Genomic DNA, 26,305 nt, shown 5'->3' with positions numbered 1-26,305 from the left:
CCTCCACAACACAGAGAAGTAAGAGCACTGGACTGTGACAGTTTCAGTTTTAACCCACCAAAACACAGACAGAATTTGTTGGTGCAATCAGTCCCGGAGGAGCCCGCAAGCAGTGAAAAGGGAAAGCTGTTGGTGGCTTTCGCTAATGATAAGGCCACCTGCAGTGTCGCATTCAATGCATGGCTGCATTTGCTTCATGATGCACCGACATTGGCGAACGCCCCTTCGCCTTCACTGTGGACGTGCACAGGAAGTGGTGGTTTGTCACACTTTGCTGCTCATACGTGCAGCTTTCGCATTCTCACTGAATTAGAAGCGCAGCTCTCATTTGCTTAAGTGCCTGATTCTATTCTGGAACCTGTTATTCGCGAGGTTTCGACTGTTAAGCATCAGTATAGTGAACATCATGCTGCGCTCCTACATGCTGGTGGGGCTCTATGTGACGACTGCAGCGCTGACAGCCATACCAAGCAGCAACGCATCTTACCGGACAAGATTTCAACATCAGGCTGTAAAATATTCATGTCAGCAGAACGAGCAGCGGCTGAAATGAAGAGGATTTTGTGGCACGATGAGAGGAAGCGAAGCTCCTCTCGCTGGTCTCCTGGCGAACACCAGCACACGCTGACGTGACCCTTTTGTTCACATGGCTTTCCTACTTAATGTCATGCTCCTCTAACAGGACACAACACCTGTGGGAGAGCGAGACCTAGATTTAATAAAGAAATAAATAAAATATTGAAATACGTGACATTAGTTGGGAGAGAATCTGGAACGTGTTCACCAGCGGCTTCAAAGGCTGCTTTTCCTTCATCATATTCTATCTTTAAGGCTCCCAGTGTCTGCAAACGAGCTTTGCCCCATGCAAATTAGCACGTTAGGCGCTTTTGATAAAACTCTGCTGCTGAGCCTCCGTTTGCTCTGAATCCCGCCAGCAGTTGATGATTACAGCTCCCGGTAATCTAAATTTAATGTGGAGAAGCGTTTCTTCTGCTGCGTCCCTCTGTGGTATTACATAAAGCCCACGTCATTCTGTTGATATACATTCTGCTCTAGAGCAGCGCAGGTAGGCTCGTACCATGTTCACAGACAGTTAAATTACCTTTAAACCACTGCGAGTATTTTAGTCAGTGTGTAGGCTGAAATGATGAACAAAGGAAGCTGTAACGCTCCAATCTGTCTTTACTGTGCGTGTATTAGTAATAACTGCATATGCAACGGAAGCTCTTTTAGTGCTTACTAGTACATGTACACCACGTACGCCCTGGTTTATCACTAGCTGACTAACGAGGATATTGTAATACATCTTTCTCCAGAGGGGCTCAATGAAGAATCTTCATAATTTTTAGTTTAGTATGTACCACCCTTCAGTGATGAGCATAATGATCAGTCATAAAATCAGTTCTGTTGGGAATAATTATGTGGTTGATGAGCACATCACAGAAGCAGCCTTGGCCTTTATTTCTGGCAAATCACTGATGTAAATGCATGCCAATATGTACAGAAGTGTGGGACGACCCCTGGAGTTGTGGACGAGGTTTGGTGGCAGCGGCGTGGTCGTTTCCTGCAGTTTTCCCATGCCTGACAGCGCGAGTAAATCACCCATGTCCAATTTCCTGAAGTTTTCCTAATATGGATGTCAATTAGTGCAAGAGTGCTACTGAGGCCACAGCTTTGCAGGCTGCAAACGGGGCTGCTGCAGGCAGCACAATGCATTAGTGCACGATGAGCTGTCAGAGAGGATTATTTCAACCACGCCAGTCAGCGAAGGGGGTGGGCGCCGCTCTGCTGCACTAAACCGAGGAGAAAGAGTGGGCGGGAGGCAGAGAAAGGGAGAGAAACACACCGAGAAAAAAGGGAAAGAGAAGAAAGTGTCCGTTACACCAGGTGGATTTCTCCAGAGCACCGATGTTGGAACACTCCTCTGAGCTGGCCCTGGTGCAGAGTTTGTATGCCAACAGCATGCGCTGTCCCCCCTCTGCGGCCGGGATCTCTGTCAGGAATGAGGACCTGCCTATGAGGTACGTTGGGGTTGGCCCCTCATTCAAATGTGGGGTGGCTTTTGTGGCGCTGTCTGTATTTGGACTGCCTCTTTGTCTGAGCTGGATATTGTCATAGGATGTATTATTTCCAGTTGAGGCGTTTTCCCTGCTGACTGAGGGCAGGGCAGTGTTCTAGTCTTCTCTGCTTTTTTTACGGAACCCCCTTTATCTGACTCTATTTCGTCTGGCTGTTCACGTTATTCTCATCAGTACAAGATGAAATAATTCAATAAGGAGTTAGCGGTTCAAGCGTAAGTTGTTAGAGGGTTTGAGAGTATAAAAAGCTGCAGATGGGCTTAACGATGCTTACAGGAACTATACAAATGAAATAAAAAAATAAAAACAAATTTGTCAGTAATGCAGGTGTTTGTCTCTCAATCACAAGGGTCACAAAAAATTCTAAAGCTGTACAGATAACAACTGAAACCATCACAGGCCTTGTTCAGACTACGATAACAATTATCTTTAAAGAAGGAATAATATTTGCGCCCATGGTGGGATTTGCATTAAATTACTGGAACTGCACTCTGACGCGAGCGCTTTATCGCACGTAGCCCATCTTGACAGTAGATTTCCTCTCGACAGCATGACACCATTAAGTTCTCTTTCTCCATTTTGAGAGCTCTTTAGTTGGTCGCCATTCTGCAAATGCTTTGGCGAACGCCAGCGCCAGAAAAAATGTGCCTTCAAGTTCAAGATGACGCATTCAGAAAGACATGAAGTGGCCCATTTGGGTTCGAAGCTGTCCTATTTTTACGCCGCGCCATTTGTCAGGAAAGAGAGTGCAATTTGCAACGCTGGATGGTGATGCCTGACTCCTGGGGCTTCAGCTCCATGCATAAAAAAACACATTGCATATACAGTGAACAAAAGCATGCTAGGTGTGGAGGATTATGATTAGATTACAGTAGAAATAATCTGAGATTAGGAATTGAGGGCTTGTATTAGAAGATGCCAGCAAGCAGGCATCTGCCTCTGAAATGCCAAGGAGATGAATGCCCACAGATAAAAGGCTGCAACACAATTTTGTATTATACAGAAACCAGCCCCACATGTGTTGTACAAACAAGAGCTGCTGTTTCCAAACTCCTGCTCCTTTCATAACAAATGTATTCCACGCCGTCCCCTGAGAACTAAATGAGTCAAAGAAAAATATGAGGATGTGGCAGATGCGATGACAATATTTTATTTCGCCTCCATCGCAGTGGAAGCCGATCCTCCAGAGACGCTCAGACGACCCTGTTATAGCAGCCCCTCGAGCTTAACAGTAATGCATGTTTCATGGCGTCTGCATGTATGGCAAAATAGGTCGCATATGATTACGCATTCAAACCTCTTCCAGGCCCTGGCTAATAGAGCGTACTCTGGACTGGTGCCAGGCTGCCTTGAATTGCTATGAACACAAAGATTAAGTTGGATCTTCTAAATGGGATATTTCCTAACACTCGCTATGAATATTATTTTGGGATGGTGCAGCTGCTGTAGCGATATTAAGTGGATTGATAATTAGGCTACACCCCCCCCCCCCCCCCCCCCCCCCTCCCCTCCTCCCCTCTCTCTGCTGTGGTGAAAAGTACTTGACAATGTAGGCTCCCCCAAGTGTAGACGCCTCGCCCTACAAGTCCAGCACAGCCAAAGCAGATAGGCTCCCCTCCCCCAGAGGAAGAGCAGCCCAGCACAAAGAGGAACATGACCTATGACCCCGGGGAGAAGTGAGACTAAAGAGGGCAAAAATAAAGCGCGTTGACGGTCTCACTTTTGATCACACACGATTTATGGGTCTATGCACAATGTAAGGCCATAAACAAGCTGGAAATAATCCTATTTATGGATATAATTTAATAAATTCCAGGTGCCTTATTTAGAGTCCTGGGACTATACGGGGACGGGGGACATTATTAACCTCCGGTAATGGACCCAGGTGCTAAATTTAAACATTTATATAGCTCTGTCCGTCTAATCAGGATCATCAGACGCCCACGAACCTCCCTTCACAATAAGGTCGGACCTGGTCATCGCGCCATGTATACGGTAACGCCATAAAGCGCACACGCCCGTGATTTTACGTGTGGTGGAGCGGCGGCGGCGGCGGCGGCGGACAGGCAGCGTGGTGCCGGACTTTTTGTCGAGCAGGCCACGCCTCTGCCGCGCTGCAGCTCGCCGTGCGCCGACAGCGGCTGGCCGAGCTCATTTGAGTCGGGACGCCCGAGCGACTGGGAGGAAGACGCGAAGGCGGACGCTGGTGCCTCTCTCGCGCATGCAGCTTTGAAGAAGACGCCCCCCCCTCCCTGCACCTGTCTTTCCTCGTCTTCTCGCCGGAGTTGAGTCTCGTGCGAGGCAGCGGACGTCGCTTCTCATTGTTAGATAGACGCAGTTTCGAGCTGTTTTCCCATGACTTCGGCGTACAACCTGGATTTCCACCCTCTCACCGAAAGTCGGTTACTGACTTCGAGCGACACAATGTAAGTAGTCCAACTATCGACCCGCGCCGCGTCGCCCACGCGGCCCCGCGGCGAAGCTGCGGGCGCGGGGCTGCGTTCAGCCGACGAGCCCGAGTTAGGGGCGCGCTGGGAGTTAGCTAACGCTAGCTTAACTGACAACTGTGATGCTAATGTTGCTAATGATACGAACGGTGGCGCTACGCTCACCTGGAGTTAAAGGGCGTCAAGGTGCACGGTCACACGAGTATTCTCAACAAAAGTCGACGGGGATAACTTACAACAACTCCCGGCGACAGCCGGATCACGTTTTCTGGGCCAGCGGCGAAAAGCGCATTTTTGCTAGCGTCCCTGTCTGATGTGCAGGCGCGCTAACATTACAATAGTCAAATAACATGTGCTTCCGGAGATCACAGGTTCCAGTATCGGTTCAGAAAAACAGCAAACGAGGCTGCTTTTACGCACTTTACGCGTACGACACATCGCCCTAGTCCCGTCCGGGGCCGCGAACAGGCGACGCCAGTTCTGTAGAGCCGAACAAGTTTATGTTGACGACGGTGAATTGATAGGGCGACGCTAGGTGGTCCAACGGCTTGACGCGAAATGGTGCGTTGTGTGGAGGTACGCGACCGTGTTAAGTTGTGCTGAAGTTCGCGATTAATACACCGGGCTGTCGCGTCAGCGGCAGATTTCGTCTCCAGCGCGGACGAGCGCCGCTCGACTGCATTAGACAGCCTAGTTTGTAGTCAGAGCAGCTCGGCTGGCGCAGTCCCTCCCCGTGCCTCTGCTAGCGCCCAGCTAGCTACCACGGTTAGCCGCAGCCCGTCCATGTTGAACACGGGCTGCGGGGCTAACGACGCCAAACACGTGGTTTCCTTCGTTATTGAGCCCTTAATGGGAAATCTTGTGACAGTCCACGTAAACACGAGAGAAACGGCTCGCTGCAAACACAGATAAAACCCCTCTGCAGCCACGTCATACAGTCCGATTTCACAAAACGTTTCTATACTCAGTGAATTTAAAGAGTGATTAAAATGTTTGCCCCCGAAGACCGTTCATTTCCACGGCAAGAAACCAAAATTATTAAACCTTTTCATTTGTGTTCATGACCACAGGGTCGACCCTTAATTTTAATTTTTATAGGGCAGCGACTTAATTTTTCGTTTTCAATTGGCCTGCCAGTTATTTTCTAATAGTTTGTCTGATCTGAAAGCTTTTTAAACGGTACTCTACACTGACGGCACAAGACGACCTCTGTTTTATGTCTAATTATTCAATAGTTTAGAGTAAAATCATACAGTAAATCTCCAGAAGTGGAACCAGGAGCCATCAAATGTTTTAAATATTTAATAGTGTTCAAATAGTTGCAAATTTGGTTTCATTCATAATTAAAATGTGGTTATAATTGAAACTGGTAGATCAAATCATTAGCAGATGTTTTGTGATTAAATGTAACATGTGTGGCATTTTGTCTTGTGGTGTTTTGGGTAATTGCGCTGTAAATTGTCATTTTAAATGTGAACAATAAGAGGAAATCGTATCTTTGTTCTTAAATGTAGGTTTTAAATATTTAATCTGATCTAATGAAGATAGTGACTGCAGCTCACCCAGCTGTACTCGATTGATTTATCCCCCTTGTTGACAGTGAGAGCTGCTATCGGGGGCTTAAGTGTGATCCTTTGGCAGCTAATGCACCCAGAGTGCTATGTCAGTGAGCTAAGGGTTAGGGTGATCCCTGTTTGTTGTGGCCAGGGAGCTGTTTATCTGTCCAGTGAAAGATATTGGCCTCCTTGGGCTGACTTTCTGGTGAATGGTGAGTGTCGTGCAGCCAGATGTTAAAAACAAAGGGCCTCTGAACCTGCTTGTCACATGTTTCCCAGCTCCCACTGCTTACTTGGCACAGCAACACTTGCCGTCCTGGACCCACACGCTCGGCCTTGGAAGGCTCACAATCCTTTCCCCCTATCTCCGGTGTGGGCTGGTGTGATCAAAGGTTAAGCAAATTCTTCTGCAAGTTTTGCAAACAAAATTGTGGGACAGAGTTACAGAATTCCAGATGGACGGTCTGCGCATAAGTGTCACAGCTGTTAAGCTGTTTGGACATACTTCCACCGTAAAAACAACCAAACAGTTGATGGTCTTGTTATACACACTGGTATCGTTAACATAGGTTTCTAAATTAGCCCCTGTTCCATTGACTTGCCCTGAACCTTCTTTTGTAAGCGTGATACCATCCTCTCACTTTTTTTCAGACGTGTTCTCCCTTAAACAAGCCACGTGAATACATCGGTTTGAACTGTGGGTTATTGCAGTGATTATTTTAGGATCTTTTTATAAAACAATTGGCACATTCATTGATGATGTAAAGTTTTATTTCTCTCGCTTGTACAACTCCTCATACATTTCCTAACAAGTCCTGTGTTAAATTCTATTGATGGATAAATTGGCGGCGAGCGTCTACACCTGCCAGCAGAAGCTAATAACTTTTAAATTGTCTGAAAATCTAATTTCATTGCTCACTCAAGCGCATCCTGTTTTCCTATAATATAGGAAGTAGCGGCTGAGGGAGTGATTTTCTGACACAGCCATAGAGAAAAGTGTCATTTGCAGACGTGAACTGAAAGGAAAGATGCACGTCTAGTAAAGGGGTGATTTATATTGATCAAACATGTTCTCTTTTCCTTATCAGAGGTTTGATAGTGGATGACAGTAAGTCAGTGGAGTCAACAACTGTCTGAGTAATCAAGTATAATTACTGCTTTTAGTGGGCTGTTTGTCTCCCTGTTAGGGATTCATTGGTAAAACTGCTGCTCGTCCCGGTGAGCTCTACTTGAACATTCAAATTTATGCTCCATTTGACACTGACAGAGCTGTGAGCGGAGTTCATTTTGTCGGCTGTTTGACTGTTTGCTCACACGAGCTTCACTTTAGCAGCGTCATCCATAACTGCCTGGGCCACTTTGTGTGACTACAGAGCTAATGGGGCGGGCCCTGTCATCAGATGCCGCCTGTCTGTTAACAAGTGGCCCATTTAGAAGCTGATTTAATATGTCTGTCTTCATCAAGGGAGGTATAACAATGAAATCAAGCCTTGCTGAGCCGAATTGGAGTAAATGCCAGAAGGAAAATGTCTTGATAATCTCTCACAAGAACCACAATGTACTGATTAGGGTCGATCACTATAGAGCTCAGTGTTTCTACTTCCTAGTCTCATATATCGTGGTGCTTGTCATTTGTTTTGCCCAACCGGAGCCACATGTCTGTGCAGCTCTTGCTCAACATTCCCACCACATCATTTCTGCAAATCCTGTTTCTGTTTTGTGTGACCAGCTTTTGAGTTGCAGCTTCAAGCCTGTCAGGAGGATATTTTTATTCCAAGATCAATCCCAACCTTATTCAACCTGTCGAAGAATACTGTCTCTTCTTGTAGCAGTAGTGAGGAAAATGGAGCTAGAGAAGTGAGCTTTTATGTTCTACTTGACAGCTGTCAAAGATATTACTAAGGCATTAGAGGCGTTCTGTGGCTCGTTGAATCGGCTTATAAGGCCGCCGCTTTCCTGAAAGAAGAAACAACTCATTTTTGAGAGTATTACTAGCAAACAGCTGTTTCAGTTGACTGAACCCCCCCCTTTTTTTTTTTCTCCGAAGCATTACGCGTGTCTGTGTGAACTTTGACTTTTTTTTATCCCCAATAAAGCATGACAGCAGTGGTCTGCTGGTTGCCAAAACAGCCCGAGGCAAAGAAGCAAGAGGGTTTGCATTATGTGTAACATCGCCGTTACAAAATTTGTTTGATCGATAATTTAATTAAAGCAATTATGCTAGTGACATTATAAGCAGAGGAAAATATTAAATGGCCAGTAACTGTAAAATATAGAGGTTTGTTTTTGTAAATGTGACTCAATGTCAGGGAGGACCGACTGCTGTCTGTAGGCAATGGTCAAAAACACAATGTAAAACCAGTGACGTGAGAGTCAGGAGCGTAATGTCCACGTGAACAGCACTTAGCTTTCAAAATCGTGTGCATTACATGGCCAATTGGCTGACTTTCTATTATGGGGATGGTAAAGGTGTCGCTGGCATACTTGCACGGTCAGCGCTGGCCATCGGGACGGACACATGGTCCAGATAAATCACCTGCTTTTTTTGCGGGCGGTGCAGCAGTAAGCATGCGACTGTCATGGATCCCAGCGACTTGTCAGCTGCTCTAGGGCATCTTGGAACGCGATGATCTGCCACATTGCAGGCCTGTGGAAGCTCAGCACAAGACTTCATCACTTCTGTCCAAGCACTCGGAGGAGTCCAGGGCCTCAGTAGCACAATTATTTAAAGCATTTATAATGCATACTTTTATCATATTTCTTGTTGTTTTATATGGTAGTGGCTTGTCTCTGGTGTCACCCCATTGAAACAAAGAGGAATCTGATTTTATTTATGTTTAAGTTTTTGAAAACTAAATAGAATTAAAAAAAATGCAGGATGTCTGAACTGAAACCCTGTTGTGGTTGCTTTGACCTCAGCCCTGAAGTTTTCACAATGAAACCCCCATGGCTAATGCATAGCTCCTGTTGCCAGTGTTGTCTAAGTCATATTCCAGCAGGTTTGTATTGGCATAATGCCATTTCTGTATTGACATAACAGTTCGCTGCTTAAATGGCCTGTCACTAGTTCCAATGACGGACACTACTTCAGCAGTTGTCGTCTAAAATTGAAATGCTACTGTCAGACACTGATCCTTGTAGGCAGCTGTGGTAGCTACACGTAGCTATTCGTAGTTGGTTACAGGGCGTTTTGAGAATAGATTGACATTTTGGGTGAAGTTGCTGGTTTGCATTCTAAGTTAGTGCAGCAACACGCTAGCCTCCTGAGCATTGGGGACACTGATAGATAATAAGAATACACTGCTGTAGGTGTGTTTCTCAAACAGTCTGCTGCCTGAGATATAGGCTTTTTCAGGGGGTAATGAATATAAAGGTGGTTGATTTGAAGCCTTCACGTTTTTGAATGCTGACATGCAAATCTAGATTTTTAGGTGCGATTAGCCGTGAATGGTGTTGGAGTGCCACTGGTCAAACTGGATAAATGGTGTCTCTGACCAGTACTGTGGGCCCTACCAGACATAGCTTTCAATGTGTTCCAGGGAATCGCTCTGACTTGGCCTTTTGTGCTGTTGAGGAACGGTGAATAGTGTTCTCCAGCATGGGGGAACAATATGTAATTGTTCCCCTGCTGTGGTGAAGAAGCTGTAGGTTACTCTCTGTACCATCGCCAAAGAGCCTGAGGAGGACATGTACTGCAAACATTTTCCCTGCTAACAAGCGATTTTTGGAGGTTTAGAGCTCTGCAGTGCTGTATTCATGTAGCTGCTACATCTGGTAGGAGGGGGCACACGCCCCATTTTGGTGGAGAGGCCTTTGTTACAGTGCAGCTTTATTCTATCGTCATTCAAATGTGTTAATGAGAATAACACTTTGTACCAAGGCGTAGAGTCGGCGTTTCAAGAAACAAAGCTGAAGTGTGATTTGTTACCATGTCGTTGAAGTCCCTGAGGGAGTTTGGTGTTTCTGCAGAACGACTTGGCTCAATTTGCAAGAGATGGATGACTCGTGTCCAAAGGTCTGTGTGTAAAATATATTTTTATCATTTTAGTCAATTTTCTTTTCAGTATACTAATACTGTGCTTTAATAATGTTGCGACTGTAATGTTTTTTTTCCCCTTTTCATGTTGTAATTTGGATCATTGACCCCTTCTTGGTCCTCTGTAGTTTGACACAGGGGATTGATGGTCAATGCTTAACGGGGTTTTTTTTCTGCCTCAACACTGATGCATAGCTGTTGCTACAGCCTCAGTTCTAGTTTCCAGCACCTCTACCCCTTTCAGGAAATGTCTCTCTGTTTGAGTTTGCGTTCAAGTGAGACAAAGGTACTGTAGTTGTGGCTACACTGGAGATTATTGATTCTCTGTCCCTAAGGCTCGCTTCAGAGCAAAATGACACAGGCTGGTATTTAACCCATCACCAAAGTTGTTCCAGTGCCTCTCAGCATTGCTCATGTTTTGTTTTGAGGATGCGTTTGACTGTATATAGAACACGTTATTGTAAATGTGCTCAAGTATCAACTTGAGTCTGCGTCTTAGCCACACTGCAAACCTAGAGCACTGTAATGTGTGACTCATAAAAATGAGAGGAAATGTTCTAACTTTTTTCCTCAGTTGTTCAAAAGTCTAACCAATCAAAATCATTCAGTGAGCGGATGTGATGAATTTAGAAAACTATCTCAAAGTATCATGAAAATAGACAAAACGATAGATAAGGTGCATGAGACAGTATCTAGGCTGAAAAGGATGCAGTAGAGCGTTGTTTGTTCCTGGTTGTCTACGGTTGTTAAAATCATGATCTAACTAACGTACAACACGTTGGCCAGAAGTGGAAGAATAACGGTTTTATAACATTGGTGGCAGATTCTCTTGTTTCATCTCCGGTTCTTCAACTGCAAAATTTACAGACAAACAGACATGACCCGCACCCTGGGGTAGAACTGGTTTTGCTTGTTTTTCTATCTCATGGCTGTTTTTAGCACAGGGACCTGTAACCGTTAGGCTTCTCGCAGCTGCAGGAACTAGTTGTTAGCTTTGTGAGACAAGTAACCTCTAAAATGGCTGAATGTTCTTCATAGCTGCTGTTTACCCTACTTACAAATAGTTACCTGAACTAGTTACCTGAACATGAATTGGATTTTAAATTTAGTTTGAAGGAAACCATGCATGTACAAAACTGAATTGATGCACAATTGTACTGAGAAAAGGGGGCAACCTATAGTTGCATTATAGTTGTCAGTGTTTTTGTTAACCTGTAGATTGTTGCTAATTCACTGATTTAATCTTTTAGTACAAAGCCTATATTTCATCCGCTGGATGGAAGTTTTTTGCAGATCTCTAATAATTAAAAATGTTTGTTGTTTTCCTTTTTTCAGCAACGGCAGCAAAATGAACGGGTCTTTGGAGCACTTAGATCAACCAGACCCAGACTCCATCAAGATGTTTGTGGGGCAGATTCCACGCTCCTGGTCAGAAACAGAATTGAAAGAGCTTTTCGAGCCATTTGGAGCCGTTCACCAGATAAACATCCTCCGTGATCGCACCCAGAATCCCCCTCAGAGCAAAGGTACTGTTGTATTTGATATTGCACAAAGTTGAATTCAAACCTTATGTACCGAGTCTAATTAAATTCTTTTAGAAAATCCATTTCTTTCTTGGTTAGCTTTTGGTAAGAGGCCAGCAGTAAGCAGAAGTGGCAGCCATTGTCCTCGCCTGTATGTGCCTGTCTATTAGCGGTCAGACACAAAACACCGTTATTGCCACATTATCTATCCTCACATTTTAGCGCTATTGCCCAAGGCAGTGCACAGTTTTGCTTGTCTACACATGCAGTCCTGTTGCATTTGTGCTCAAAGATGAGACTGTACAACTGGTGTTTCTTTCTTTCTTTTCACTTTGCCATTCTGAAAAAGGCAATATTTTATGGAAGAAGTGTTACTCAACTGCAATTTTCAATTAAGACATCCAGCAATTCGCTTACCTTTTGGAAACGGTAATCCAGTTGAGTGATTCAGTTTAGCTTGCAATTAGCAGAGATGGCATAGTGGAAGCCAGCTCTCTGCAGAGTGCTGCAAAGTGCTGCTGCAAGCACTCGGTGTCCTGGAAATAACCGCAGGTGAATAAACTAAGCCACATTTTGTCTGATGTAACTGTTTTTATATGACATCACCCAAATTTCAATTCCCCTGATGGTTTGTGTCACTGTGGCTGAAGGCAGTAATCCACTCGGGTTTAATGTGTTGCCGCCATTTTCATGCTGAAATTTGAATCTGGACTTACTATGCTGGACCAAGCAGTCTTGCTGTCATAGTTTTAATATCATATACTAGTATAGCTTGTACTTAGGTGTTACCAGAATCATTTGAACTGTATTGTGCTAAAGGGAACTTGTCTCTATTATTAGTTCCTCAGTACACTGACCCTAGCAGCTATGACTTCTGTTACCAGGACATACGTCGCTCTTTGGCAAAAACTTACTCATCAAATATTGTTGAATAAATTTGCCTGTTCAAAGGTATACCAGGAAATCTCCAGGGTGTTTTATTATGCATGTATATAAATATCCACCAAACGCTCGTTGGGAAGCTGAGGAGTTCAAAGCATTTTTTTAGCAGAGCCTTCCTTGTTCTGTGCAGGATGTCAGCTGTGATGCCCTATTGACATGTTAATGCAATGTTAATGTATTCTAATACATAATGTGGCCTGATCACGGCAGTCTTTAGCTCACCCAGGCTATGTGAAGTGAATTTGTTGCAGTGACACCCCCCCTCTCCCGTAATTTTCTTGCTGTCCTTTCTCCCCCCTCTTCGGTTTTATCTAACAAAGAGTGTATGATGCTGTTGGACTCGTTTTGCGTGGCAGATGATGGAGGATACACCCTCGTCTTGAATCATCATTCTCGCTTTTATTTGAGATTTCTTTTCTATTGATGCAGCCTCTTCATTTTAGTTGTTTGCCACAGATCCTATTGAGGAGCCATCGGATTTGCGTCTGTTTTTAGGTCACATCCACTGCAGGTCATGAAAAAATCATCTGATAACTATCACGCCTCTCTGGATGGTTTATTTAGCCCCAGTAAATTGGAGGCAGGGCTAAGCAGCAGAGCAAGAGAGCTCAGCTGGTAGTGAGAGAGAAGCGAGCAGCTCAATGCATATTAGAGTTCAACAGCCCTCCCCGCGGCCTGGGAGCTCCAGTAACAGCATAATACACACTATGTAGGTCAGAGACGCTGCAGTGCTCCGCTTCCCCAGCCCAGCGAAACTGACAGGCTGGAACGCCACTGGCGGTCTGCTGGGACGAAAGGATGAGAGGCTTTTTTTTTCTCCTCTCCCCCGCTCTTCTTTTCTTTATTCCCCCTCCCCCACCATTCCTATTCCTTGCTCTCCCTCCTGCTCCCTCTTGTCTCTTTGTGCTGTTTTCGCACCTCCCTGTGTATAAATATGTATATTTCCTTGTGATTACGTCCTTATGTAATGTGGCCTGTGTGTCATGTTGATGCTCTGGGACTGTGTTCTGGTGACCTGTAGACCGTGCACCAGTCATCCCACCCTGTGGTCACCTCTATGTCCATGTCACACTTCAGCCTTCAGCTATCTCAGTCCAGTGTCCTCGCTGCAAGCTCCTCTGTGAGCTGCGTGAACCATCTAACAGTTGGTGCTAAGAATATCCTGTCACATTTTCCTAACATGTGATATGCAGAGCATACTTTTATTCAGCTTGGTGGTTGCAGTTTAACATCACCTGTTTGTATCTGCATTTGAATTCTGTTCTCATAGCCTCCTTTCCTATTGTCCCTGTTTTTCTCTCTCTGCAGGATGCTGTTTTGTAACTTTTTATACGAGAAAAGCTGCACTGGAGGCCCAAAATGCACTGCACAACATAAAGACCTTAAGTGGGGTGAGTAAGCACAGTATGGGCTGCTTTTTAGCTGCTTGAGCCCCTCTACATCCCCGGTGCAGTCTGTGTGCTGGCTGATAATGAGCTCACGGCTCACTGAACGCCTGTCTGGCCTGAGAAACATCTCGGCCCCTGCTATGCACTAACACCACACCAAGGACTGTCCTGAAACGCACCGAATGGACAAGCTGACCCAACACGCGCGCAAAAGGGTATCGGGTAAATTGTGCTTGACCCCACAGCAGGTTTTTCTCACACACAGGACCTGATCACCACAAAAGTAGAAGAAATTATTAATGCCTCCTGAATCATTGATGATGCACATTTACACATTTTTTCCATTAGGAGTGTAAAAGCAGGCAACTAATTTTTTTCCTTTATAATATCTTCTGAGAATTTGTTCTCTTGATTCCTCTCCTGATTTATCTCGAGAGACCTGGAATAAGTTACTCGTTTAACAGCTACAAATCTGCCCTGCTTAGACACCATTCTGTATCATTCCTCATCCAATCAATCAAATCCATTCCAAACAACTCTAGCTGTCAATTAAATCAATAGCACAGTCAATTGGAAAAGGAGCCACTGTCGGTGAGGTTACAGGTAAATATTGAACCCAGTTGATAAATGAGTGTAGTAGGCTGAGTATAGTGGTCTGACTCTCTTCACTGGAGGACTATCAATCAGCCAGACATTTCAAATAAAGTGTGGTCTAACAGCTCAGCTCTTGAATTCCAATTCTTGATCATAGTGTTACTGGCATCGACTGCAGGTGGCTGAGTTTGGTTTGCGTGACAGTGGAAAAGCTTGTTTCCCTGTTCCTGTTTTCTCTCCCTTCTGTGCCTTGCTCTCCTTGGTCAGTGACGCTATCCAGTACACATACTGAGCAGGCCATCTGTTGGCTTCTCTTTAGTGCTTGTCAAAAACAAACCCACCACTTTTCAGACACACAACCTGCTCATGGCTAGAAATATTTCTCCTTTCACGTCATATAGTGGATAGAAAATCTTGACTTTTAAATAATCAGATTTGTGTTTTTGAATGATTGATCTTGTTTGGGATATGTATGGTGTGATTCTGTAAGTGAAACTCGCTGCTCATTGGAAAGCAATACAGAACCGACTTCCTTGCCAAGCATCTCCATAAAGCACTTCTAAAGGAGATGGGGACGTTGATAGGAAGACTCAGTAAATTCAATTACAAGTTCACAGTATAGCGAGAAATTGGATACTTTGAAATTTGAACACCCACCAATCAACTCGCTTCTTCCTGAACCTGGCAGTGGTGATGGATGGTGGTCTTGGAGTGAGAGCAAACAAGATGGAGTGAAATACTTAAAAATGGGGAAACTAGATTTAAGATGTTTAGTGATGTTTGATAAACAAAGCCAAGCAACTGTGTAGGTGTGGCGTTCACATTTTCTCTGCTCTTCTTTCCCCAGATGCATCACCCTATCCAGATGAAACCTGCTGACAGTGAGAAAACAAGTGGTAAGAGGATTTAATTTCAAATACAAGGTAACGCCAGTAAAAGGATGGGAAGAACAACCCTTTTTTTTTTTTTAATGATGGAAAACCAGAGCAAATTTTAACTTGGTTTAATGGGTGTATGAGGTTTTAGAAAGAAAAGCAATTTGTGGAATGTGTCTTTTATGCTAAAATAAAGGCCTGATTTTACTGAGGGTATTAGCAGCACACAGTTTGAGGTGGGGGCAATTAAGGGCTTTTAAAGGTACCAAAGGGAAAAGAGTAGACCAATTACAGGAAGCACAAATGGATGATTTCCATCTGCCAGAGAAGTCAGTTACGAAAGCAAATCTTCGAGTCTAAGAGATTTGTACTAGAGGCTGGCACCTCTAGAGGCAGGAAATGTGGCAGCATTACAAGGAGAGAGCTGAACAAGAAAGATGTAAGGTTTAGCGCATGATGTAACTGCTGCTTTCACAGTCCTCTAATAGCTAAGGTTTAACTGAATTGCTCTTCTCTTTTCATTACTGCAGCAGTAGAAGACAGAAAGCTCTTCATTGGCATGGTTTCAAAGAAATACGGCGAGAACGAGGTCAGAATGATGTTCTCATCCTTTGGGCAGATCGAAGAGTGCCGAATTCTCCGGGGACCGGATGGTCAGAGCAGAGGTAGGTGTGCTCTCAGCATAGACACAGTAGTCTTGGCCTCGATGCTGCCACCTTCAGAGATGCCGAGTACATAACTATTTATACAGGCCCCTCCCTGGTTCTTTGTCTTAACCTCGTTCACCCCCAAATCAAGTGCCGTTCACCTCCAGCGACACCTTTTTTCATGCACGTGGTCGATCCCCAGTCACTGTAGCAGCCTCCACATCTCGCAGCGAAGGGCCGCTGCACTTGCTGTCCGGCACAATGGCCCGTCGCCTTGGCAACTGCTGGCTGCTGGTGTTCGTGGGCTCAGCTGGCAGGCGGCTCAGATCAGCTCCTCCTTTACCACCTCCTTCATCACACTCTACAAAGGCTGGAATTAGCCCGTCGTCACATCTCCTACATAGTTCTCTGGTGCATAATGCCTCAGAGTGGGCAGCACAGGGCTCCTCTGTCAATGTACACATGAAACTCTACACCTGGGACGTTTGGTTTTCTTTTAAGATTTACACAGCGTAATGGGCCATACTGGCGTCCACCAGTCTTGCTTATTTTTAATCGAATCAAAGCCTTTCAGTGTGTATTTGTGTGCATTTTCTGTGTATATAATTACATTGATTGTTTCACCGTGACACCACGTAGTCGGCCCTTTCTGGGTGACAATTGAATCTGTCGATCACTGTGCTCATGTGACACGTGTTACCGTTCTCCTTGTTGTGTTCTTTCTCCATGTGCTAACCAGTGAGGGTGGTTCTGTGTGCTTGGGAGTTGCCATTCTCTGTACTGTAATGTGTTTTTTTGGGGTTCATAACGAGTTGTCCAAACCTTTTGTCTTGTTTTGTTTCTTCTTGTCCCTCCCTCCCTCCTCCCCCCCTCTCCTATTGTTCCCCCCCTACAGGCTGTGCGTTTGTCACATTTGCTACCAGGGCAATGGCACAGAATGCAATCAAAACCATGCATCACTCTCAGACTATGGAGGTACTGTACCCCTTAGCACCTATTTCTCATTTTCCCCCCTTCCCCCCCCTCATACATTCTGCTGCCCCCTTGTGTTGGAACAATAAAGAACATTGCAGATGGCCTCCGTTCATCACAGAGCATGAGTCATTTCCAAAACTCCTGCTAATTACAAGCAATATAATCATATTAAACGTTCAAACCTCTTGCTCCTGAATCTAATCCTAACTAAATTAAATATTCCTTATTAGTTTTTATATACTGAATAGTTTCGAGTTTAGGTGTCATAGTTTGGAAATCTATTTTTTTGCCCTCAGGGAATAGAGCCCACACTATCGAATATAGGCTAACAAAGAATTAACCTAGACTGAAGAAAGCTACCCAATTAGATTTCTTTAAAAACTGGGTTCATGTCCCTGTGTAGCCAATGGAGCCTTTTGTAGAAGTGGAGCAGCAGTAATTTGACAGCTAGCGGGTCAGAGGCTCCCCAGTGAAGCGTCAGAACTAGTCTAATTAGGAACCCAGTCAAACGTAATACTACTCCTACCAGACTGCACACGGCCCTAGTGCTGGTGCCACCACTTCCCCAATATCATAACCTCCCCAATCCTCAGCTGACATGGGAGGTGCTGCTGGTGCAGAAGCCATTTTCCTTGCCTAGCCTGGTCCCTGTCTAGCTCTCAACTTTCAAGATACTTTTGCACCGCATGCCTTATGCTCATGCGTCTGTCAGAGCAGTATGTGACTGTTTGCGAGACTGTGTATTGTAATGCATTTTTCTTGTCCGCTGACATATCCTTGTTTTAAGTGTTGTCTCCATCTGTCGTCTGCTTGTCTGCAGAATTGATTCTGCCCTGAGTGTTACAAACATTCAGTGTCTGCAGAATTGTCCTGTGCCCCTTTTTCGGAATGTGGCCTGGCTCAGCTATGCATGGCAGACATCCTGTGTGTCAGCTTTGATATGAATGCAACAGGCATACAAACTGTCTTGAGGCATAGATAACACCCTCTTCTGAACATTTTCCTTGCAGTGACGGTGTCTTTGCATTAGTAAATAGTGTTGATTCCTGTGTAGTTAAACCAGTCTAACTTCCTTTGCTTCTTCCCTGCTTCAGGGCTGTTCTTCACCTTTGGTGGTGAAGTTTGCTGATACACAGAGGGATAAGGAACAGCGACGCCTGCAGCAGCAGCTAGTACAGCAGATTCAGCAGCTCAACAGCACCTCTATCTGGGGAAACCTGGCTGGCCTCGGGACCCTCACACCGCAGTACCTGGCCGTGAGTACTGGAAAGTTGTGGTCAAGTGTTGACATCATTTTATTGAAGTACATGGTTAAATTTTCAGTTTAATCCAAATAAATGTATAAATATCTACTTCTACAAGCCTGGTGTAGGGTTAAGGGGTGTAAATACTTTACTGCTTACTTTCTGAAACCACACACATCCTGTTTGACACTGAATACAGTCTTTATTTGTTTTTAACAGTTGCTCCAACAGGCTACATCTACCAGTAACCAAGGAAGTTTCAATAGTATTCAGAGGCTAGGAGGTAAGTTCAGTGGTATAAAGCATTCCTCTGTAAATGAACAAGCGAACAATGTTCATGTCACCAACCTTGTGACTTTCTTGTGACCTCATGGTTCTACTATAAATCATTAATCCGTCAAATGACTTTTAGGTCTCCATCACTTTTAGTATGTTGAAACATAATTAAAATCCAATGCTACAGTAGTACTGATAGAAACACACTGTACCTATTAATAAAAACCTTCATCTCAGATCTTTTGATGTGCTGTCTTCAAGTTGGCTTTCATTTTTAAGTCCTTAACAGGAAGTAATGTCCTTCTTCTCTCAGCAGGTGTAAACCCACTTCAGCTCCAGAACTTGGCCACGTTAGCAGCTGCTGCGGCTGCAGCACAGAGTTCTGGCAGCCCAACTTCCACAAACGCGCTGTCTACTAGCAGTGGAGCCCTGGGAGCTCTGGCCAGTCCAGGTAATTAGACATTAACAGGACAAAGTATCGAGACGTCTCAATATTGTTTATAATTAAAAAAAACAAGTCCCTAAATGGTGTTACTGCTCTTGTATTTACGTTATATTACTTGTATGAAGGTGGTTTTGTTGTTGAGCTTTTTAATCTAGTTTGGTCCTAGTTTATTCCCACAACATTTTGAATATGTATAATCTAAATAAAAATTCCTCACCCGCTGAGAAATAAACTTCTATGAGGGAGCTCTTACTGCTGATGATACCTACCAACTGCTCGACAAACCTTGTGCCATTTGCTTAATGGGCTGCAGTCACTCCTCATTTATTTTATGGGCGTTAATCACCCACATGTAAAATTTTATGAGAGCCCCCTTTTCCATTCATTACTTGTAAATATACACTGGCTCCATCTGTTGGAGATTCTCATATCGCTTCTACCATAATGGCTGCTCCTCGCTGCTGTGTCATCCCCTCATGACTATAAACCAAGTGTATAACCATGTGTAGCCAAGACAACAGTTATACTGAGAGGAAGTGTTTTGAGCATGAGTAAGTCGTCCCTGTGGTCAACCATATGTTTTTGTTTTGTGTGCCTTTCAACAGCCGGTTCAACAGCAGGGTCCAGTGCAGGTGCCGCCATGAACACCTTGGCATCTCTGGGCACTCTTCAGGGTCTTGCTGGGACCTCTGTGGGCCTCAACAACCTTAACGCTCTTACCAGCAGCGTCAGCGGTGAGTCTCCTGTGTACCAAATAATCAACCTTGCAGTACTTGCTTGAATACCAGTAATTGCATCGTCTTATGAGCGCCAGCGTAATGAGACTGGTGTGGTGAAAACCTTGTGTGTACGCTCAGCTTTTGTTCACCAGCTGCTGAACTGATATTGTAGCAATTGGCCACATTCTTGTCCGGACTCAAATAGAATGTGTTTCACAGGTATAGGGGCCATGAATGGAGGTCTGGGAGCCTCCATGGCCAATGGGTCAGCAGCCAGCTCTATGGATGCCCTGACTCAGGCTTACTCAGGGATGCAGCAGTACACAGCCTCCGCCCTGCCCTCCCTCTACAGCCAGTCTCTCCTGCAACAAAGCATTGCTGGCAGCCAGAAGGAAGGTGAGTGGATCCCCAGCAAGCACCAAGCCAGTCTAGCATCACATCTACACATGTCATGTTTATTCTTTTTTTTTCTTGAACGTGTTTTAAAGTAAGTTGTGGTTTGTTTTTTTTGTTTGTTTTTTTTTTTTTCAAATAAGATTATGACTTTTTTATAACTAACTTGACTATGTGTAACTAACTTGAGGTTATGGTTTTCTTACTAAATGGAGTAGGGCCAGAGGGTGCCAACCTGTTCATCTATCACCTGCCCCAGGAGTTTGGGGACCAGGATCTTCTGCAGATGTTCATGCCTTTTGGAAATGTGGTATCTGCCAAAGTCTTTATTGACAAACAGACCAATCTGAGCAAGTGCTTTGGTAAGTGTCTCTAAATCTGTTAAAATATTGCCTTCTTATTATCTTGTTTTATTTATTATAGCAATAACAAAGTAAATTCTACATTAGGGTCATTATTACTAATTTAAACCAGACCTGACAGATATTGCTAATGTAAAATGGTTCTCATATTTGAAGCTGTTGGAAGTAAATGGGAGTTAATTACCACTTTGTCTGTTGTTATTGACAGCAGTTAGCTTGGAGGCATGTGAGGGAGGCATTTTCTAGATAGAAGCTGGGAAGTTGTTTCAGGCGTGTAACATCTGCCCAACATTGCTCTGTTGTCAGGGTTTGTCAGCTATGACAATCCGGTGTCCGCGCAAGCTGCCATCCAGGCCATGAACGGTTTCCAGATCGGAATGAAGAGGCTGAAGGTTCAGCTGAAGCGTTCCAAGAATGACAGCAAACCCTACTGATCCTAGCCCCGGGGCCTCCCCCCTCCCTAATGCTAGCACTGCTAGGGTAAGTTCACCCTCCTGCCAAGGTCACCACAGCAGAGACTCAGTGGGGCAGGGGGAAAGGAGCCGACCACAGGAGGGAGACTCACCCTATTCCTAAAAATGGTTGCAATGATCTTTCCACATTTTACTGTATTTCATTTTTGCGGTTTTCTCATGTAACTTGAGTCCGATTGAATATTTTATTGTATATGATTATTTATGAGTATCACTGGAGTCAGTGTTCGCTGGAGGTATTTCGTGTCACTGTAATTAGTGGAGAGCATCAGGTGTGTTTCCATGCCATTTCATTGCCTTCAGGTCAAGCTTGACAGGGAGACTAAGGTTCACTTTTTGTGTGGATGGGCTGAAGCCCCTCCTCATGGACCCCAGAGCCTAGAACTTGAGCCTGTGTTTGGCTTTTTCATGTCCTCGTTCATGTCCTTAATGTGAAAATATTTTGCACTCTAAATTCATTAGTCTTTGCTCCCCCATCTGTCTCGCCTCTTTGTCGTCTTACTTTCTAAGCCATGTTGAGCTAGGCAACCGCTTTCTCTATTAACAACCTCTTCTAGTCATTCCATCCATCCTCCAAGTCTCCCACAAGGGACTGGCTCTAGATGGATCTCTTTGGGTGCCAAGTATACAGTCTGTGCATGTTGGAGTCTCAGCCATATGTCCTGGTGGTGTCCCTTCCTTAAATCTGTATTATTTTTGTGTCTTGAGAGGAGGGGAGGGGCTGTTTACCACTTTGTCCTTATTGTATGTGGTGATTGGCATTGTTTGTTGTGTTTTTTTTTTTTTTGTGCCTCATGGCTAAACGATTCTTGTGCTGTGCCCCTAACTTTCTCTTCTCTCCTTTTGTCTTCTCTCTCTCCCCCTCTTTCCCTCTTCGTGTTTTTGTTCCTTTTTTAGAACTCTCCATGCCTGTTTGCTCATCATTAGCCTAGCATGTCTTCATGATGTTGACAGCCAAGCCAAACTCCTGGCCTCATCATCCCACCATTGTCTGTGATGTCTCTCTAAGCTCGCCTGACCAATACCTGGCCACCCACTGACCCTTGACCTTAGCTTAACCTGATTTTTCTGCATGTATATTCATTTGTTTGTTTTTCCTATATAGAAATGTGACAGGTGGGAGAGAGGTCAAGCAAATCAATGTGAAATTTACCTTTTTGTTTAATTCATTTAAGAGACCTTTTTTCTGTTTTTGCAAATGTTTTAAAAACCTGTGGGATTTCTTCTTTTTAATTTAGCTTTGTTTTTTTATGTTGCTTTCTTTTTACCTCTCTCAGTAAAGTTCACTTGAAAGTTGAATACAGGGATTGGCACACAGCTGTGCTATTTGGTGCCATTAGCAATATGTTGGCTTCTTTAAAAAAAAAATCACGCTTAAGACCACTTTTCAACACTTTTGACAGTCTGACCAGTAAAAACGCCTCCCAGCACTCTGTAATGGTCTATATGTTACTGGCAGTGTAAAGATTTACACAAAGGCTATTTCAATTTTCTTTTCATTTTACAAAATGATCCAGTGTGTTTACCTTTATTTTGAACTATTAATGGCACAATAAAGGTACATTTGCTCTGTTTAGAGAAATGTCTACCGACATGAGTCAACTTTTTTAGAACTGATTCACAAATAGACAATCTGTGGTTTAAATGCACACTTAGATTACCTATATTTTATACCATTGAATCTATAGAAGTTTAACTAACAAAACCCAGGCAAAACGTTGGGGTTTTTTGTAGATTAAGTTGTAATGTCATCTGTGTCAGGAGTCTTCAATGTTTTACATTTTAAAGAGGACTAAAATCAGTTTGATTAGCTTGGCCGTTCGAGGGTCATAAACACTTTGAGTCAGAAATTCATCTGTATTAATTGTAATTTCAACTTCAAGGATAAATTTTTGAGTATTTAGGTCATTTTTTTTCCACTTGATAAATCTATTGTTTAACTTCCACGGTACATCTTGTTGACTTTCTGTGAATTCCTCATTACTAACTTAATTAATGGACTTTATTTTGAATGCCTCATGTTGATAGGTGATGACTTAAGTCTTTTAATCATACAGATGCCAGACAATGTTCTGTTTTGTTTTATATTGGTGTTGACGTGCCCATGTGTCAAACTCTTTCCTGTAATAGTATCTAATTTTCTTTACACAAGCAGACACCACACGACACAAAACACTTTGTGATTGCAAACTTGGGAGCCCCTGAAGAAGAGCTCACACGGACACGACACACAACCTGTGGGTCTCTGCACGTTTTCTAAACACACACGTTGCTTTTTAGTTTTCGCTGATTGCTCTCTTTAAGTGACTTTCAGTTACACGTTTGAGTCGTACACAATGCACAGCACATTAGTACAACTAAGTCCACCACAGTGTGGGTTGACAAATACATTCCATGTTTTCAGCACGAAGTTTACACTCTTTTCTTTTTCAACCAGGGTGGTATTATGTCTGAGATCCAAGTTTTCAGTACACCCCTGGCAAAATAACTATTTTACCCCCAAAGAAGAGTTTGAGAAAACTGCGTACCTGGTGGCGCTAAAAAGTTGTCAACTCAGGGTTGTTTTGTTCGTTTGTTTGTGTTTTTTGTTGTGTGTGTGTGAAACAAGACGCTCACACAGGGTTATGCCACAAAATGCACAATTGTCACCATTTGACCTGTTGGATTTCTTTCTTCTTCAAAATAGAAATATTCCAAGGAAAAAGGTACCAAATTTGAACCAGTGCTTGTGGGAAGTGTTGTAGTTTTGTAAGGAAACATTAAGCACAATTGTGGGAGCTAAATGCTGTTTGCAGAATGTTGTGTGTGTGACTCTAACCCCAAAAGTTTCAAGGTACCACTGATTTCACTTTTTAAAATGGGCATGTGCTTTTTACGGTGTGTGTTTTCTATCCAAATGCAATACAATATTCAAAGTGCCATATTATACGTCTAGAAACTGCCTACACATCCTTATTAGGCCTTGGTTTAGAGATTTCTGCAGTTTGCCTTTTTTGTCTATTTATGCCAGTGTCATGAAAGCTCTTGTCACCTGCTCATGACCCCTTTCCCCTTCTACTCCCCCACCCTGTGTTCAGTTATTGGTAAATGTATTGTGATGTACTCAATTTGAACCATTGGTTTAAAATGTAGATAAACAATAAACTTCCCTATACATTTGAAGGTTAAACCTCTTTCTTAGTGTGAACACGTACTGTAACACTTTCCGATACAAACAATTGGTGATCTGATGTGTTTGAGGTTAAAGTTGAAGTCCGGCTGAAGGCGAAAGTGAACTTGGTTACCACGTTAACATCCGAGTGGTTTTAAAATCGCGTGTAACTGAAACGATTGCAGGTCATGACTGTGGTGTATAGTGAAGTGTTTCTGTGAGTTAAAAGAAAAGCACAATGTATAGTCACAGCAGTCCCAACAGGAACTTGACTCACTTCAGGGGCTTCCATCACTAATCCTGTTCGAGCTCTAACAATCACTTTTCTCTGTTTTCATATTCTGAAGTGCTATATTTTGACAGTGTGGTAGCTTTGCATCTCTATAGATATTGTCTCGGTCTAAAAGAAAAGAGGAAAAAGGAAAAAAAAGTTATTTTCTTGTCTGATAATCGGTAGGACTCTGTTCATGTTCCACCAATAATTTAATAGATGTTTTGTCTTGTCTTTTTGAAAGCCAAAGTGGGTTGTGATCTGTATTATACAGTTTTGTTTTGTTTTTTTCTTTTGAGTCTAATTTTTTTGAAATTGGGTGGGATTTGAAAAAGGAAAAAAAAAAAGACATACACAGGCTTTCCAATTTCTACAACTGGTTGTTCATATGTATTTTGTACCAGTGACGCTTTTTATATTGGAAATTAAAGAGAAAAAAAAAATCTATATTGGAAAAAAAAAAATGTCTGGCCTCTCAATGTGGCCTCGCCTTGATCAGGTCTTGAGTATGGCCTCTTGGTGGTGTTGAGCAGTTTTGTTTTTGATTTTTGTCTCTAAAATATGCCTGACTTTCATTTAACTTGGATCTCTCCATGTTGCTCACTTCGTTAATCGGTTTCGGGGGGGTTGGGATCCTCTAAATCGTGGTAAGTTTCATGTTAGTATTTGTGCTGTCCACATAGTTTAATGGTCATCTGGATTTTGTGTGGATAATTGTCTTAGTTTAAGAGTTAATTGAATAGTTTGAGCCTTGCTTTTTACCTGTGTAGTTCTTTTTGTTTCTCTCCATAGCGTGTGTAGCCAAAAGACTGTTTTTGTTTTTTCTTTTTGGTCAATGTTTGTTCATGTGTGGTGTGTTTCTTTGCCTCTGTCTCCAAATTAAACCATTTCCCCTAATATGAACTGTGTGTCTGTGTGTTGTGCTTGTCCAGTGTTGTAAAGGCATTTTACAGACCACCCCTCCCTCCCCTAGTGTGTCATGTCCCGCTAAGTTGTTTGTCATGCTTCTCTTTGCTTCTTAGCCAAAATGGGAGGGAGTAGGGTTGTGTTTTTATAAAGTAAAGCCCATGTCACTGCCAGACTGGTTTTACTTAGAAGCTAAAATGCTACAGGCTTTAGTCAGGAATCAAAAACATGTTCGTTCACATCAATGAACACTTTTGACCTTGTTTAAAAGCTGACATCTGCAGTCTAAACTCTCAAAGATTAATTGGAAATCAAAAGTTACAATCTAGTATCTAAAAAACTTGATTCTTAAATTGTGAATTTTTTGGATTTCATTGAGTTACGCCAAATTTCTGACTGTTTTAAATCATGTGAGGATTTATCTTTTCAGAGGTATGTAAAGATGAACTGAGCCTCACTTCACCCTTCAACCAAGATGCAACATGTTCTGCAGGGTTTCATGGTCAGACCTGTTCAGGAGAGGAACGTGACGCTTCTTCGGCATCTTCTATTGTTTGATGAACTGCAGCTGTAGATGGAGGTCGTCTTAGATGTATGACCAGTTTTCAAACACAATGAAGCAGAAGGAGCCTGAAAGTAGCAGGCAGCCAGAACACAAATATATTAGTGTTCTATGTTATGGTTACAGAAGTCTTTTTCTAAAGTTGCAGTGATTTCATCATGTTTGTAAATTTGATACAGTAGACTACATTCTATTGAGCCTTACTTGGAAAATAATAGAAAAAAATAAATGCATTCTTCATTGTGTCTCTAAACATTAACAAATATAAAATAGAAGCCAGCAGACATCCTGCCCTTACCATGATTAGAGCTTAGCTGTGGAAACAATATGCAAAATGTGTCTCGTGTCTAATATCAGATTATTTTGGAATTTAAAAATGCAATATTACAAGAAATGGACATGTTTTTTTCTGAACCACGTTTAGATACATGTAACTGTTTTT

The 26,305-nt window shown here is 43.3% G+C and overlaps 1 protein-coding gene across 8 annotated transcripts; it reads left to right on the top strand.

Annotated features, from left to right (window-relative positions):
- Positions 1 to 1,823: 1,823 nt before the first annotated feature.
- On the top strand, positions 1,824 to 25,298 carry LOC114857378 (CUGBP Elav-like family member 2). 8 transcript variants are annotated; one of them, XM_055509485.1, is made up of 14 exons: positions 1,827 to 2,021; positions 11,453 to 11,643; positions 13,891 to 13,973; positions 15,412 to 15,460; positions 15,970 to 16,104; positions 16,982 to 17,061; positions 18,156 to 18,317; positions 18,525 to 18,588; positions 18,898 to 19,032; positions 19,632 to 19,760; positions 19,965 to 20,141; positions 20,357 to 20,500; positions 20,807 to 20,980; positions 21,871 to 25,298. In XM_055509485.1, the coding sequence occupies exons 1-13, from the start codon at positions 1,909 to 1,911 to the stop codon at positions 20,932 to 20,934; spliced, it is 1,590 nt and encodes a 529-aa protein (XP_055365460.1). In that variant the 5' UTR covers positions 1,827 to 1,908; the 3' UTR covers positions 20,935 to 20,980; positions 21,871 to 25,298. The 8 variants fall into 8 exon arrangements, with proteins under 8 accessions (XP_055365464.1, XP_055365460.1, XP_055365458.1 ...); XM_055509483.1 differs by having other exon boundaries at positions 1,828 to 2,021; positions 20,354 to 20,500; XM_055509484.1 differs by having other exon boundaries at positions 1,829 to 2,021; positions 18,895 to 19,032.
- Positions 25,299 to 26,305: the final 1,007 nt, after the last annotated feature.

Source organism: Betta splendens, chromosome 6, assembly GCF_900634795.4.
Source record: "Betta splendens chromosome 6, fBetSpl5.4, whole genome shotgun sequence".
In the NCBI taxonomy this organism is placed as follows: domain Eukaryota; kingdom Metazoa; phylum Chordata; class Actinopteri; order Anabantiformes; family Osphronemidae; genus Betta; species Betta splendens.
Note: the sequence above shows the minus strand (reverse complement) of the source record. Positions and strands in the feature narration are given on the sequence as shown.